A 14296-nucleotide genomic window follows, 5' to 3' on the forward strand; every position below is an offset into this window, starting at 1 on the left:
TACCAACTGAGCTACAGCCGCCCCTATAGACAAAACATGGTTTAAGTGAAGTAATTTACGCATTAGTTTGTGTCCCCAGGCCATACTGCACCAGGAGGGTCACATGGACGACGCCCTGTCCCTGTCACGCTCCCAGATAGAAGAGTCCCAGGCAGCGCGTATGATCTTCAGCACCATGGGCCTCTTCACACAGTTCATCAAGTAGGACCAGGATCCAATTCTCTCTGTCCTCTGTCTTGTATTGGGACCATCAGCACCATGAGTAGGCTCCCATGTCTTGAGGGTTGATCCATTGGTGTGTGTGTGTGTGTGTGTGCACGCGCACGTGCGTATTTACCAGGAGCCTGGACTCTCTGAGTGGGAAGAACAAGGCCCCGGGCCCCGTGAGCCTGCCCCTGGACGCCGTGGTCCTCTCCCTGCAGGACCTCATCTTCTACTTCCGGCCCCCGGAGGACGAGCTGAAGCACGAGGAGAAGCAGACCAAGCTGCGCTCCCTCCGGAACCGCCAGAACCTCTTCCAGGAGGAGGCAAGACGCCCAGCGCCAGTCAGCGCACACATTATCTACCCAACAACAGGGAGGGATAGACTACAGCGCCTCCGCTGTTCACAACAGAGAAGAACGGCTGAGTCATAGTAGAGAAACGGCTGAGTCATTATATGATTCATAATTATAAGTAGCGATTTCTCAGAGTATCCCGTCATCTCTAGAGAAGTGAGGAGTCTGCTGCTGTGTGATCTAAGTCTGTTCCCACTCTTTCACTCTCAGGGGATGATCACCATCGTGCTGGACTGTATCGACCGTCTGAACGTGTACAAAACTGCTGCCCACTTCTCTGAGTTCGCCGGGGAGGAGGCTGCCGAGTCCTGGAAGGAGATTGTCAACCTGCTGTACGAGCTGCTGGGTAGGACAGTCTTACTGAGCAGACACGCAGCCCGTGCCGTCCAACAACGCGTGCCAAGTTTGGAACAATGCATGGGGTTCTGAATGGGAACATTGATCATTTTTGATCTCTGTCTCTTCCTTCTCCTTCTAGCCTCTCTCATCAGAGGAAACCGCTCTAATTGTGCGTTGTTCTGTGATAACCTGGACTGGCTGGTCAGCAAACTGGACCGACTGGAAGCCTCCTCAGGTACAGAGTGTGTAGGCCGTCCCTCTCTCAGGTACAGAGTGTGTAGGCCGTCCCTCTCTCAGGTACAGAGTGTGTAGGCCGTCCCTCTCTCAGGTACAGAGTGTGTAGGCTGTCCCTCTCTCAGGTACAGAGTGTGTAGGCCGTCCCTCTCTCAGGTACAGAGTGTGTAGGCCGTCCCTCTCTCAGGTACAGAGTGTGTAGGCCGTCCCTCTCTCAGGTACAGAGTGTGTAGGCCGTCCCTCTCTCAGGTACAGAGTGTGTAGGCCGTCCCTCTCCACCATTTACTACTATATCTGACTTGCTCTTTGTTTATGAATCTAATTGACCCCCTCCTCTCCTCCTGTCCAGGCATCCTCGAGGTTCTGTACTGTGTTCTGATTGAGAGTCCTGAGGTTCTGAACATCATCCAGGAGAACCACATCAAATCCATCATCTCCCTCCTGGACAAGCATGGACGCAATCACAAGGTCATTATGTCACTGCAGGGACAGAGCTCCGAGGCACAGTGGAGATTACAAGCTGTGGTATAACACCTCACTTCCTCCTCACTTCCTCCTCACATGCTTGTCACACCTGTCTGTGTCCTCTCCTAGGTGCTGGACGTCTTGCGCTCTCTCTGTGTGTGTAACGGCGTGGCTGTGAGGTCCAATCAGAACCTCATCACGGAAAACCTGCTTCCTGGCAGAGACCTCCTGCTGCAGACCAATATTGTCAACTACGTAACCAGGTAGGATTCACCAGCTGTGACCTTTTTCCTCGACAGAACGTGGCGGACATTGTTTGTAAGGGTGTGCTCTCCCCGCCGTCTCTAGTGTGAGGCCCAACATCTTCCTGGGGACGTGCGAGGGATCTACGCAGTACAAGAAGTGGTACTTTGAGATGATGGTGGACTACGTGGTGCCTTTCGTGACGGCTGAGGCCTCGCACCTCCGCGTGGGCTGGGCCCTGACTGAGGGCTACAGCCCCTACCCCGGGGGTGGTGAGGGCTGGGGGGGCAACGGCGTGGGAGATGACCTTTACTCTTACGGCTTCGACGGCCTGAACCTGTGGTCAGGTAAGATGAACACTGGTCGTTGCCCAAGGGCTGTGTTCCATCTCGTCACCTGTTATATCCCCTATCCCCTGATTTCCTCATGATGTCCTCTACCCCCCCCGCCCCGCCCCGCCCCCCCCCAGGACATGTCCCCCGTCAGGTGGCCTCGCCTGGTCACCATGCCCTGGCCGCCGATGACGTGATCAGCTGCTGTCTGGATCTGAGCGTGCCCAGTATCTCCTTCCGTATCAACGGGCACCCGGTACAGGGCATGTTTGAGAACTTCAACCTGGACGGCCTCTTCTTCCCAGTCATCAGCTTCTCTGCTGGAGTCAAGTAAGCTGTTAGGCTGGACTAGGAGCAGCGGCCTAAGCCTCCTAATGATACACATCATTGTTTACAGCGAGGTCATACAATGATAATCAGAGCTGACAGGACTCAATAGTGGACTGATTGAAGAGAGGGAGGATAATTGGCCTTGGCCTTGGCTAGAACAGCAGAAATCAATGTTGTCTTCCTCCTGTAGCTTACAGAAAGAGCCTTGTCAGTAAAGACCATCGTCAGAGGCCATTAAGGATCATTACCCTCCTGTGCTTTGTCATCCCAGAGCTCGCTTCCTGCTGGGTGGTCGTCACGGGGACTTCAAGTTCCTGCCCCCGCCCGGCTACGCCCCGTGTTACGAGGCCCTGCTGCCCAAAGAGAGGATGCGCATCGAGCCCATCAAGGAGTACAAGCACGACTACGAAGGCGTCCGCAACCTGCTGGGCCCCAGTCTGTCCCTCACACACACCTCCTTCACCCCCTGCCCGGTGGACACTGTCCAGGTACAGACCGCCTGTCCTCTCCAAGACACCTCACCCTACAACAGCAACTCTGCTGATAACCCTGACCCTGACCTACCCTAGGGTTAGGGTTAGGAGGTTAGGGTTAGGGGGTTAGGATAGGGTTAGGGTTACACATCAGACATCCCCCAGCATGACAGTGAAACTGCAGTCATGCATCCACCACTGTCTCTGCCGTGGTCATGATCGTCTGCTGACCTGCTGCGTCCTTTCCTCCCCAGATCGTGCTGCCCCCACACCTGGAACGCATCCGCGAGAAGCTGGCGGAGAACATCCACGAGCTGTGGGCCGTCACCCGCATCGAGCAGGGCTGGACCTTCGGAGTAGTGAGTCTGCATGAAGCGGCGTCACAGTAGAACAAACCCAAGAGTAGATGCAGTTTTGATCTATTGTAATTGAATGATGAAGCTCCCATGCTGGGGGGAGGGATGAAAACTTTTAAGCAGCTCTTAACACCCAAGGTCACTTTCTAAAACTACTTACAATTGATACAATACATTAGTATAGATTAGGAGATTAGGAAAACACAAAACAAGCTGTCTCCTCTCATAGTTCAGGGACGACAACAAGAAGCTGCACCCCTGCCTGGTGGACTTCCAGAGCCTCCCGGAGCCTGAGAGGAACTACAACCTCCAGATGTCAGGAGAGACTCTGAAGTAAGAACATGACTGGGACTCTATGGGATCTGGGGTGTCTGATGCAGGGATAAAAGTTATAAGCTAGCCTCCTAGCCAAGGGGCTAGGATTTTACCTCTGGCTAGTGAAACTTGGGGGGTACTCGTCTGTAGTTGCAGGACAGCGCCAAAAACCTGGTCTGTTTTTTAGTTTAGTTTAGTTTATTAGACATTACTTAAAATACATGATAGTGCAAGTCATGCGACATCACCATCTGTAATGTCTGAGTTCCTGTGCTCCTACAGGACTCTGTTGGCTCTGGGCTGCCATGTTGGTATGGGGGATGAGAAGGCAGAGGAGAACCTGAAGAAGATCAAGCTGCCCAAGACGTAAGTGTTTTAGCCAAGAATATCTTGATCACATCGTGCCTTCACATGATGCATGTTCCGTTTTTATTCTTCCTGCAAGTGTCACACAGTCCTGCCGGTAAGAACCCACAGTACTGTATACCTGAACATTTGTGCCCCTCTCTCTCCCAGCTATGTGATGACCAGTGGGTACAAGCCTGCCCCCCTGGACCTGAACCACGTCAAACTGACGCCCAACCAGAACCAGCTGGTAGAGAAGCTGGCAGAGAACGGGCACAATGTGTGGGCAAGGGACCGCGTGAGGCAGGGGTGGACCTACAGTATTGTGCAGGTATCTTTCTATCTTCTTCCACCTTCCTTCCATCTACCTTTTAATATTGCGATCAAGCAGAATAGGGCGTCTATACAACTAGCACCACATACATTTTATATATTGTATTATATTATGTTAATGTAATTGTTTTGTTTGACGCTGAAATGTAAAAAGGGTAGGCAATATGAGCCTTGGCTTCTGCCTACACCTTTTCGGTCATTGCAAAATGTATTTATTTAATAGGAACTACTTTCTGTTGTGCTTGTATTACTTTGACCGAAATAAATATATTACTACTACTGCTACTACATGCAGTGTAATGTCCTCCTAGTGAAGATATGTGATCCGGTTCACTTATCCTTACCCAGGACATCCTGAATAAGCGAAACCCTCGTCTGGTGCCTTACGTCCTGCTAGACGAGAGAACCAAGAAGACCAACCGAGACAGCGTCAACAACGCCGTCCGCACGCTCATTGGCTACGGCTACAACATTGAGCCTCCCGACCAGGAGAGCAGTGAGTCTGTCTGTCTCAATCAGTCTGTCAGTCACAGCTCTGTACGTATACCAGAGCAGTGTCTCTCTTCTTATCCCCACTGTTCAGAGCTGTCTCTCACACATGCCTGTCTGAAATTTACTAAAATAACTCAAAACTGCCCAAAAATGTCTGACTGTCCATCCGGAAATATCATCCTAGAATCAGCGCTGCGTGACTTGACTCTCTCTCCTGCCAGGTGGCCCTGGCTTTGAGAACACCCGTGGGGACAAGGTGCGCATCTTCAGGGCAGAGAAGTCGTATGCTGTGACCCAGGGGAAGTGGTACTTTGAGTTTGAGGCGGTGACCACGGGAGAGATGAGAGTGGGCTGGGCCCGCCCAAACGTGAGGGCCGACACAGGGCTGGGAGCTGATGAGCTGGCCTATGTCTTCAATGGCAACAAGGTCAGTTCACCTGCCTGTCTGTGAGTTAACCCTACGTGACGATATACTAGCAACATGTTTGAATAAATAGGGGATGGATCATCCACATCAGTGTTTTTATCCTTCTGATAACCCGACCTAGGTCGAAATGATATGGTATTGTAAAGGATCTTAAAATGATATTTGACTCGGGTCTAACCTTTGACCTTATCCCTGTTTCCACAGGCTCAGCGCTGGCATGTGGGCAACGAGCCATTCGGTCGCCAGTGGCAGTCGGGTGACGTGGTGGGCTGCATGATCGACCTGACGGAGCAGAACATCATGTTCACCCTCAACGGCGAGATGCTGATCAGCGACTCGGGTTCTGATATGGCCTTCAAGGATATAGAGATCGGAGACGGTACGCCATCTCACAGTTTGTAGTTGCTACCTTCGGTGCTGAACAGCCTCAGACTAACTCTACTCACTGTTGGTGTTGATGTCCGTCCCCCCAGGCTTCATCCCGGTGTGTGCTCTGGGCCTGTCCCAGGTGGGCAGGATCAACCTGGGCCAGAACGTCAGCAGTCTGCGCTACTTTGCCATCTGCGGCCTGCAGGAGGGCTTTGAACCCTTCGCCATCAACATGAAGAGGGACATCACCATGTGGTTCAGCAAGAGTCTGCCACAGTTCATCCCTGTGCCCACTGATCACCACCACATTGAGGTACTGGTCCGTGTACACAGGAAAATGGTGTATAACATAGCTTGAACTCACAGGGGAAATTAAGGAGTGAATTCTTCTTCCCCTTCTTCTTCTTCTTTTTCTTCTTCTTCTTCTTATTACTACTATATTTCATCAGTAATTGCTAAACAAAGGACAGGGTATGCACAAATCATGCAAGTCTCAGGCATGGAGAGAATTCTATCAGGGAGTTTCCCATAACCAGTCCATCCCTCCAGGTGTCCCGTGTGGATGGGACTGTGGACAGCGCCCCCTGTCTGAAGCTGACCCACAAGACCTTCGGCTCCCAGAACGCCAACACGGACATGATGTTCCTCAGACTGAGCTTGCCCGTGGAGTTCCACGAGACGTTCAAGGTCACAGCCGGCACCACGCCCCTCACCCGCACCCTCACCATCCCAGAGGACGAGGTGCTCGAGGTGGAGCCCGACTCTGAGTTCGAGGTGCTGAAGAAGTCCGCCAGCCGCAAGGAGCAGGAGGAGAAAGAGCCCTCGGTGGCCAAAGAGTTGGCAGGAAGCTCGGAAAACGAGAAGGACACCGTTTCAGAGAAGGGCAAGAAGAAAGGGTAGGCAACCATGTACCTGTGTGGACGCAAATGACAAAATAGAAGAGAAGAGGAGATTGGGGTTAAGAATGGAAATGAAATGCTTTTTCGAGGCAGATAATGATGAGAGATATGAGATGACATGCTGTGTGCAGTGAGGAGCTTACTGTGTCCCCCATGTATGTGTGTGTGTGTGTGTGTGTCCCAGGTTCTTCGCCAAAGCTAAGAAGGCCGCTATGCCCATCATCACAACCGCGCCCCCGGCCCCGCCCCTTGTGCCTCGCCTGATGGAGGACGTTGTCCCTGACGACAGAGACGACCCTGAGATCATCCAAAACACCACCACCGTGAGCTCATCCTCCTCCTGGCATCAAATCGGATCTAATCTAATTTGGCAACGTTTCCCTGGATGACTCAGATTCAGTGCGACAGTTGCTTGTATGCCTTTACTTCTGACCTACTGTTCTGGTTGCCTGTTCCCTCTCCACAGTATTACTACTCGGTGCGGATCTTCGCTGGGCAGGAGCCTGCTGGTGTGTGGGTGGGCTGGGTTACCCCCGATTACCACCAGTATGACCCCAGCTTTGACCTCAGCAAAGTGCGCAATGTCACAGTTACCGTGGGAGACGACAGGGGCAACATACATGACAGGTCAGTCAGGTCATTGCATTGAGAAGCATTAAGTTGATTTTTTTGGTTGTTCAGTCATGTTTGTCATTTCTTGAAATAAACAAACCATTTATAACCCGGACGTTACAGAGTGTACAGACAGATGAGACAGGAAGGGGCCTTTGAATGAAATGCTGTGAACAGCTTGCAGATCATTTCCATATATTGAACCTGCCCGGCCATTTGGCCGTACTGTTTGTTCCACTTTGTGTTATTGTAATGCTATGTTAACCTATAAAAAATAAAAAATAAAAATAAAAAAATAAACAAACCATTGCACATCATTTTGGTACATGAAACCATTGTACATAATTCTGTATATGATATGACATGTGTTCCCTGTGTCTTGTTGTCTTCTTCCCTGCAGTATGAAGCACAGTAACTGCTACATGGTTTGGGGCGGAGACTTCGCCAGCAAAACCCAGACCCGCTTCAGTCAGGAAGACCTAGTGGTTGGCTGTCTCATCGACTTGGAAACCGGTCTCATGACATTCACAGCCAATGGGAAGGAGATCAACACCTTCTACCAGGTGAGGCAGGTGTCTCTGTGGAGGTGTGTGTGCGTGTGTGTGTATGTATGTGTGTGTGTGTGTGTGTGCGTGTGTACGTACAGTATGTCTTTGTGTGTGTGTTGAGGGGCTCAGTTCCTTACGGGGTCTGTGAAAAAGTGTTTTCGGCAGGTGTGTTGGCTTATGTTGTGTTCTGTACTGTAGGAGTGTGTTGGGTAGTAATGTGTTCTGTCGATGGTACTGTATAGGGTTGTGTGGGAGTAAATACTGAGGTGTTTTGTTTCAGGTGGAGCCCAACACCAAGCTATTCCCTGCCGTCTTCGTTCAGCCTTCCAGTCAGAGCATTCTACAGCTGGAGCTGGGCAAACTCAAGGTCAGAATCCTCCTCCACAGCGTAAACACAGTCTGATGTCTGGTCTTGCCACACTATCCACACTAACGCCACATCATCTTCTCTTCAAGCCTTTGTGGCTTTGCCCTTATGAGAATTATCCATCTCAACCCTATTCTCTATCAGCCTTTGGATTTTATTTAGTCTTGCTTTCATTTGGAGTTCTTTCTTCTTACATTTCCCTGTCTCTCTGTCTTGTGCTAGAACATCATGCCCATCTCAGCCGCCATGTTCCGCAGTGAGCGTAAGAACCCGGTGCCCCAGTGCCCGCCCAGGCTGGATGTCCAGATGCTGACCCCGGTGATCTGGAGCCGCATGCCCAACCACTTCCTGAACCCGGAGGTGGGGAAGGTGAGCGAGAGGCTGGGCTGGAGCGTGGAGTGTGTCGAGCCCCTCATCATGATGGCCCTGCACATCCCTGAGGAGAACAGGTGAGGGGGGGTCACAGGGCAACTGGTGTGTGTGTGTGGGGGGGCTCATAATAGGAATCGACACAGACCAATTGTCGCTAAGGCGTCAGCTTATACAGTAGGGATCCAAATTAAGAAACAAAGCAAGTATCCAAATATTGGGACAGTGACAATGTTTTCATCCGTCTCCGTGTCCCTCTGCCCCCCCCAGGTGCATCGATGTCCTGGAGCTTTCGGAGCGCGTGGATCTGCTGAAGTTCCACTACCACACCCTCATGCTCTACTGCGCCGTGTGCGCGCTGGGGAACAACCGCGTGGCCCACGCCCTCTGCAGCCACGTGGACGAGTCCCAGCTCCTCTACGCCATCGAGAGCACCTACCTGCCCGGGCCGCTTCGCAGCGGCTACTACGACCTGCTCATCAGCATCCACCTGGAGTCGGCCAAGCGGGCGCGCCTGGGCACCAACAGGGAGTTCATTGTGCCGATGACGACCGAGACCCTCAGCATCAAGCTGTACCCCGATGCTGAGAAGGCCCATGCCTTGCCCGGGGTTGGGCTCACCACCTGCCTGCGGCCCAAGCTGCATTTCTCTGCCGTCAACTTCGTGGGCACGGACCCCGACATCTTCACCCTCAGTCCCAGCTTCCCCCTGCAGGTACGCGTTGTTACAGTAGATAGGGGATTAGAGAAATATATTATTGAATGTATTATTTTGACTTAAAGCTCCCGGCAGTCCATATTTTGGACTGGATATGCAAGTTAAAGTTAAACTCGACATGGGTTTGAGAGTTAAGAGTTAGTTTAATTCGAGTTAGACAGTTCTGCAAGTGTGCTGGGTAATTCACGGCTCTATCCTCTCCCTGTCCAGGAGCTGAAGACCAGAGGCATCAGCATGTTGACCGAGGCCGTGCTGGACGGAAGTCAGGCCATGCGCGACCCAGTAGGGGGCAGCGTGGAGTTCCACTTCGTGCCCATCCTGAAGCTCATCAGCACCCTGCTGATCATGGGCATCTTCAACGATGAGGACAGCAAGCACATCCTGAAGATGATCGACCCCAACGTCTTCGCCGGGAAGAAAGAAGAGGGAGAGGAGGAGAAGGCGGAGGAGGAAGAGGTCGCCGCCAAAGAAGGGGGGGAGGAGGTGAAGGAGCAGGAAGAAGAGGAGGACGCCGAGGCAGAGCTTGAGGACGAAGGAGTGGGAGAGGAGGAGGAGGAGGAGCTTAAAGACCTGGAGAAGGAAGAGGGAGAAGGGGAGGAGGAGGAAGCCGAACCTGAGGAGTTGAAGGGAGGGGCTAAAGAGGAGAAGGTCGACGGGGAGCAGGTGGAAGAGGAGAAGGAGGCCGAGGCGACAGAGGCCGAGGCGAAAGAGGAGGTGGAGGGCCTGGAGGAGGGATTGCTGCAGATGAAGCTGCCCGAGTCTGTCAAACTGCAGGTCAGAAAGCCATAACACGCTGTTTCAAAATACACTAGGAGGATTCTGTTTTCTACATTTACCCATCCCCCCCCCCCCCTCTCTCCCTCTCTCTCTCTCTCTCTCTCTCTCTGTCTCTCTCTCAGATGTGCACCCTGCTTCAGTACTTTTGCGACTGTGAGCTGAGGCACAGAGTTGAGGCGATAGTTGCCTACTCCGACCAGTTTGTCTTCGCCATTCAGAGCAACCAACGGGTACGCTACAGTGAGCTGATGAGAGCCTTCACCATGAGTGCCGCTGAGACCGCACGGAAGACCCGCGAGTTCCGCTCTCCGCCACAGGAACAGGTGTGTGTGTGTGTGTCTGTGTGTGTGTGTGTGTGTGTGTGTGTGTGTGTACCAGACCCACAGGAACAAGTACTGTAATGCTGCATTTTACCGCTAGAATCTGCACCACACCTGTATTTCAAGAGTGTGTTCTGAAGTTTAGTCTGTAAGTAAAATATGAATAGTGTACTGTAACTGTAGAGTTGATTAACATTCCAATCTGTGTTTCTCCAGGTCGTCTTGCTCACCAACTTCAAGAATAACCCAGAAGAAGAGGACTGCCCAGTACCGGAGGAAGTCCGTGACACTCTGGTCGAGTTCCACACTGACCTCCTGCTCCACTGTGGTCAGTCTTCCCCTGATACACAAGTGTCCTCTATATGTAAACTATATGTGTTTTTGGTTAATGACCCATCCACCTCTCCTCATGTCCACGTGATCCAGGTGTGCACATAGAGGCAGAAGAGGAGGAGCAGGAGGTGGACACCTCCCTCAGGGGCAGGCTCGTCAGCCTGGTGGACAAGGTCAAGAAGTTCAGGAAGAAGGAGGAGGAGGTGCCAGAGGAGGAGGAGGAAGTCAAACCCAGTAAGAACCCATAGCTAACAGCAGAATAACAGTTTAGTCTGGTATAACATACTCCTAGCTACTGTACACTATTCTGCAGTGTCAGCCATCTTAGACATGTCTCCTCCCCCCACCAAGGCACTCTCCAGGAGCTCATCTCCCACACCATGATCCACTGGGCCCAGGAGTCTTTCATCCAGAACCCGGAGCTAGTGCGTCTGATGTTCAGCCTGCTCCACAGGCAGTATGACGGGCTGGGGGAGCTGATCCGGGCCCTGCCCAAGGCCTACATCATCAACGCCGTGTCCGTCCAAGACACCATGGACCTGCTGGAGTGCCTGGGCCAGATCCGCTCACTGCTCATCGTCCAGATGGGCCCAGAAGAGGAGAGGCTGATGATCCAGAGCATCGGGTCAGTCGACTAGAGGGGTCATTTTGTGCCAGCGGTCATCAGACTCTATAAAGTGTTCCAGTGTTCCTGTGTGTTCCTGAGTGTTGTGTATGTGTGAATGTACTGTATGTCCTGTATGTATATTTGAGTAGGCTATACATATACAGACTGCATGTATGTATGTATGTATGTATGTATGTATGTATGTATGTATGTATGTATGTATTCTATATTTTATGCATACTGTATGCATATATTGAAACACCCACATTTCACGCACAGGGATTATCTATCTATCTATCTATCTATCTATCTATCTATCTATCTACAGTACAGTATCTATCTATTTTTACAGTTGATTTTTAGAAGAGGCACTGTAACGGATGGTGTGAAAGAATATAAGTGAGTTGCTGTTCTGTCGTATCCCTCTTCCAGGAACATCATGAATAACAAGGTGTTCTACCAGCACCCCAACCTGATGCGAGCTCTGGGCATGCATGAGACTGTCATGGAGGTGATGGTCAACGTGCTCGGCGGAGGCGGAGAGGTAGCTGTCCATGTCGTTCATACAGCACTCTACTAGAGATCCACACTGTAGACACAATGACCTCACACTGACCCCTACCCTCGCCCTCTCTCTCTCTCTCTCCAGGAGATCCGGTTCCCCCAGATGGTGACCAACTGCTGTCGTTTCCTGTGCTACTTCTGTCGCATCAGTCGTCAGAACCAGCGCTCCATGTTCGACCACCTCAGCTACCTGCTGCAGAACAGTGGCATCGGTCTGGGTCAGTAACTTTGCTCACCAGTCAGCCAGAAAGGCTAGCGGGGACTCCTCTCTCTGAGCCCGGTACCTCAGTGTGCTAAAATAACAATTATTTTTATGTTCCTCCTACAGGTATTAGTGGCTCCACCCCTCTGGATGTTGCCGCCGCCTCCTGTATTGACAACAACGAGCTGGCCTTGGCCCTGCAAGAGCAGGAACTGGAGAAGGTCTGTTATTGCTGCTCAAAAACAGTGCGATGTCCGAGAATGAACACAAGTAGGCCTCTGTTGTTCAATGGGTTCTGTTGAATCATGATCAAAGACACGGATGCAGATGTTGTGTGTTCAGCCCGACCTTCGCTGTCTGCGTTGTGGTGTAGGTGGTGACGTACCTGGCAGGCTGCGGGCTACAGAGCTGTCCCATGCTGCTGTCCAAGGGCTACCCCGACATCGGCTGGAACCCCGGTGGAGGGGAGAGATACCTGGACTTCCTACGTTTTGCCGTCTTCGTCAACGGTCAGTCCCAATCTCCTGTTAGAACACTGTTGTGGTGTAGAGATTAAAACAAATAGAACATTACAGCTATTAATATGTATGTAAAAAAAAAGTAGACATATTCGGAAGTACCACTCACACGTTTTCCACCTCACAGGAGAGAGCGTGGAGGAGAATGCCAACGTGGTGGTACGTCTGCTCATCCGCCGACCGGAGTGTTTCGGCCCCGCCCTGAGAGGGGAGGGGGGGAACGGCCTGCTGGCTGCTATCGAGGAGGCCATCAAGATCTCTGAGGACCCCGCCAGGGACGGACCCACGGTCAAAAAGGACAGACGCTTCCCCATGTACGAGCTGAAAACTCCATTCTCTTTTACATATGTTTTACATAAGATTATAGTTAATAATCATGTAATTACATTCCTATGTACTGTAACTACATTGTTGTTACTACATATTAAGTACTATACAGTAGCTATGAGGGCAGAATTGACATGGTCATTGACTAAAGGTTAAACTGTGTTTTCCTGGTAGGTTTGGTGGGGAGGAACAGCAGGAGGAGAACCGTGTCCATCTGGGCAACGCCATCATGTCCTTCTACTCCGCCCTCATCGATCTGCTGGGCCGCTGTGCTCCTGAGATGCATGTGAGTAGACTGGCCTTTCCAGCCACTGATCCCTCTAAGTCTACAGGCTGCCTTGAAGTGTTTATTTGATAAGGGTGATTTAGGAGTCCCTTGTTCTGACCTGGCCTGACTGCTCTCGTCCACAGCTGATCCAAGCAGGCAAAGGGGAGGCTCTAAGGATCAGGGCCATCTTGAGGTCTCTGGTGCCCATAGAGGACCTGGTGGGGGTCATCAGCCTGTCGGTCCAGATCCCTGCCTTTGGCAAAGGTCAGAAACATAGTGTATGGGATAGAGCTGTTGGTCATATGAGTTGAAACGCTTTTTCTGTAAATGTAGCTCATGTTCTCATGTTCTCTCTCTGTCTCTCTCTCCTCCTCTATTCAGATGGTCACACCATCGAGCCTAAGATGTCAGCCAGTTTCTGTCCAGACCACAAGGCATCTATGGTGTTGTTCCTGGACAGAGTGTACGGTATCGAGAACCAGGACTTCCTGCTCCATGTGCTGGAGGTGGGCTTCCTGCCTGACATGAGGGCTGCTGCCTCCCTGGACACGGTGAGTCTGACCTGGGATGCTATGGAGAGAGAGACCCCTAAAGCTAGGATAGAGGAACTATTGACCTGTTTGATTAAGAAAGCGCATCATTACAAATGCATGGTCTATTGGATAGACAAGGACCTATGCTGACATTTGTACTTCGACCTGTAACTGTTTTTAATTATGATTATTATCATTAATATTGTTATTGTTTATTGTATTTGTTCTGTTGTTATTTGTGTATTTGTGTGAACTCATCAACACATTACATGAGGGAAACCTCAGTGCTTTACGAGTATAAATAAAGGTTTGAAATGCTGTATGTTAAAGGAGTAGTAAAGGGAAAATGCATGTTTAGCCCTGTTTTAAGGTTACTTATGATCACATACAATGGTTCAGATCAAAACGTTGACAAAACTAGCACTTTTGAGAGTCTGATAATGGCTCTACCACCGTTTTGGTCATACAATGGATGTGGGTGGGCACCTTGAAAAATATTTCAAAAACATGTTTAACTCTCGATTTCAAAGACAAGAAGCTCACCGAGGGGGTAATTGGTGTCCGTTGGTGTTCTGACATCAAATTCGCTGCAAAGTATGAATCCTGTAGGGTTTTATTGATCATTTTATGAAATCCATTGACTTGTATTGAAGCGACAGTTGTGTAGATCAATCTGCAGAGGGGATTCAGGAAGCGGAACTACTTACGGTAGCTATTGTTATTG

At 51.0% G+C, this 14296-nt stretch overlaps 1 protein-coding gene across 1 annotated transcript in view; it reads left to right on the top strand.

The window, feature by feature from the left end:
• ryr1b (ryanodine receptor 1b (skeletal)) overlaps positions 1-14296 on the top strand; it is a gene marked incomplete at both ends in the record, with an annotated part of 61653 nt that overhangs the window by 14923 nt on the left and 32434 nt on the right. Inside the window, 37 exons of the mRNA XM_084448655.1 lie at positions 80-201; positions 341-527; positions 768-903; positions 1036-1131; positions 1480-1598; positions 1725-1858; positions 1944-2185; positions 2308-2500; positions 2772-2988; positions 3228-3332; positions 3559-3662; positions 3927-4010; positions 4161-4320; positions 4671-4818; positions 5036-5241; positions 5446-5620; positions 5715-5923; positions 6160-6506; positions 6694-6832; positions 6976-7136; positions 7522-7684; positions 7950-8036; positions 8259-8485; positions 8676-9120; positions 9334-9897; positions 10023-10223; positions 10437-10548; positions 10647-10787; positions 10905-11178; positions 11593-11710; positions 11810-11946; positions 12060-12147; positions 12300-12435; positions 12572-12758; positions 12946-13057; positions 13183-13303; positions 13421-13590. Of these exons, the coding sequence (XP_084304781.1) occupies positions 80-201; positions 341-527; positions 768-903; positions 1036-1131; positions 1480-1598; positions 1725-1858; positions 1944-2185; positions 2308-2500; positions 2772-2988; positions 3228-3332; positions 3559-3662; positions 3927-4010; positions 4161-4320; positions 4671-4818; positions 5036-5241; positions 5446-5620; positions 5715-5923; positions 6160-6506; positions 6694-6832; positions 6976-7136; positions 7522-7684; positions 7950-8036; positions 8259-8485; positions 8676-9120; positions 9334-9897; positions 10023-10223; positions 10437-10548; positions 10647-10787; positions 10905-11178; positions 11593-11710; positions 11810-11946; positions 12060-12147; positions 12300-12435; positions 12572-12758; positions 12946-13057; positions 13183-13303; positions 13421-13590 (6567 nt within the window). The remainder of the gene's footprint in view (positions 1-79; positions 202-340; positions 528-767; positions 904-1035; positions 1132-1479; positions 1599-1724; positions 1859-1943; positions 2186-2307; positions 2501-2771; positions 2989-3227; positions 3333-3558; positions 3663-3926; positions 4011-4160; positions 4321-4670; positions 4819-5035; positions 5242-5445; positions 5621-5714; positions 5924-6159; positions 6507-6693; positions 6833-6975; positions 7137-7521; positions 7685-7949; positions 8037-8258; positions 8486-8675; positions 9121-9333; positions 9898-10022; positions 10224-10436; positions 10549-10646; positions 10788-10904; positions 11179-11592; positions 11711-11809; positions 11947-12059; positions 12148-12299; positions 12436-12571; positions 12759-12945; positions 13058-13182; positions 13304-13420; positions 13591-14296) is intronic.

Source organism: Borostomias antarcticus, assembly GCF_949987555.1.
Source record: "Borostomias antarcticus genome assembly, chromosome: 1".
Classification (NCBI taxonomy): domain Eukaryota; kingdom Metazoa; phylum Chordata; class Actinopteri; order Stomiiformes; family Stomiidae; genus Borostomias; species Borostomias antarcticus.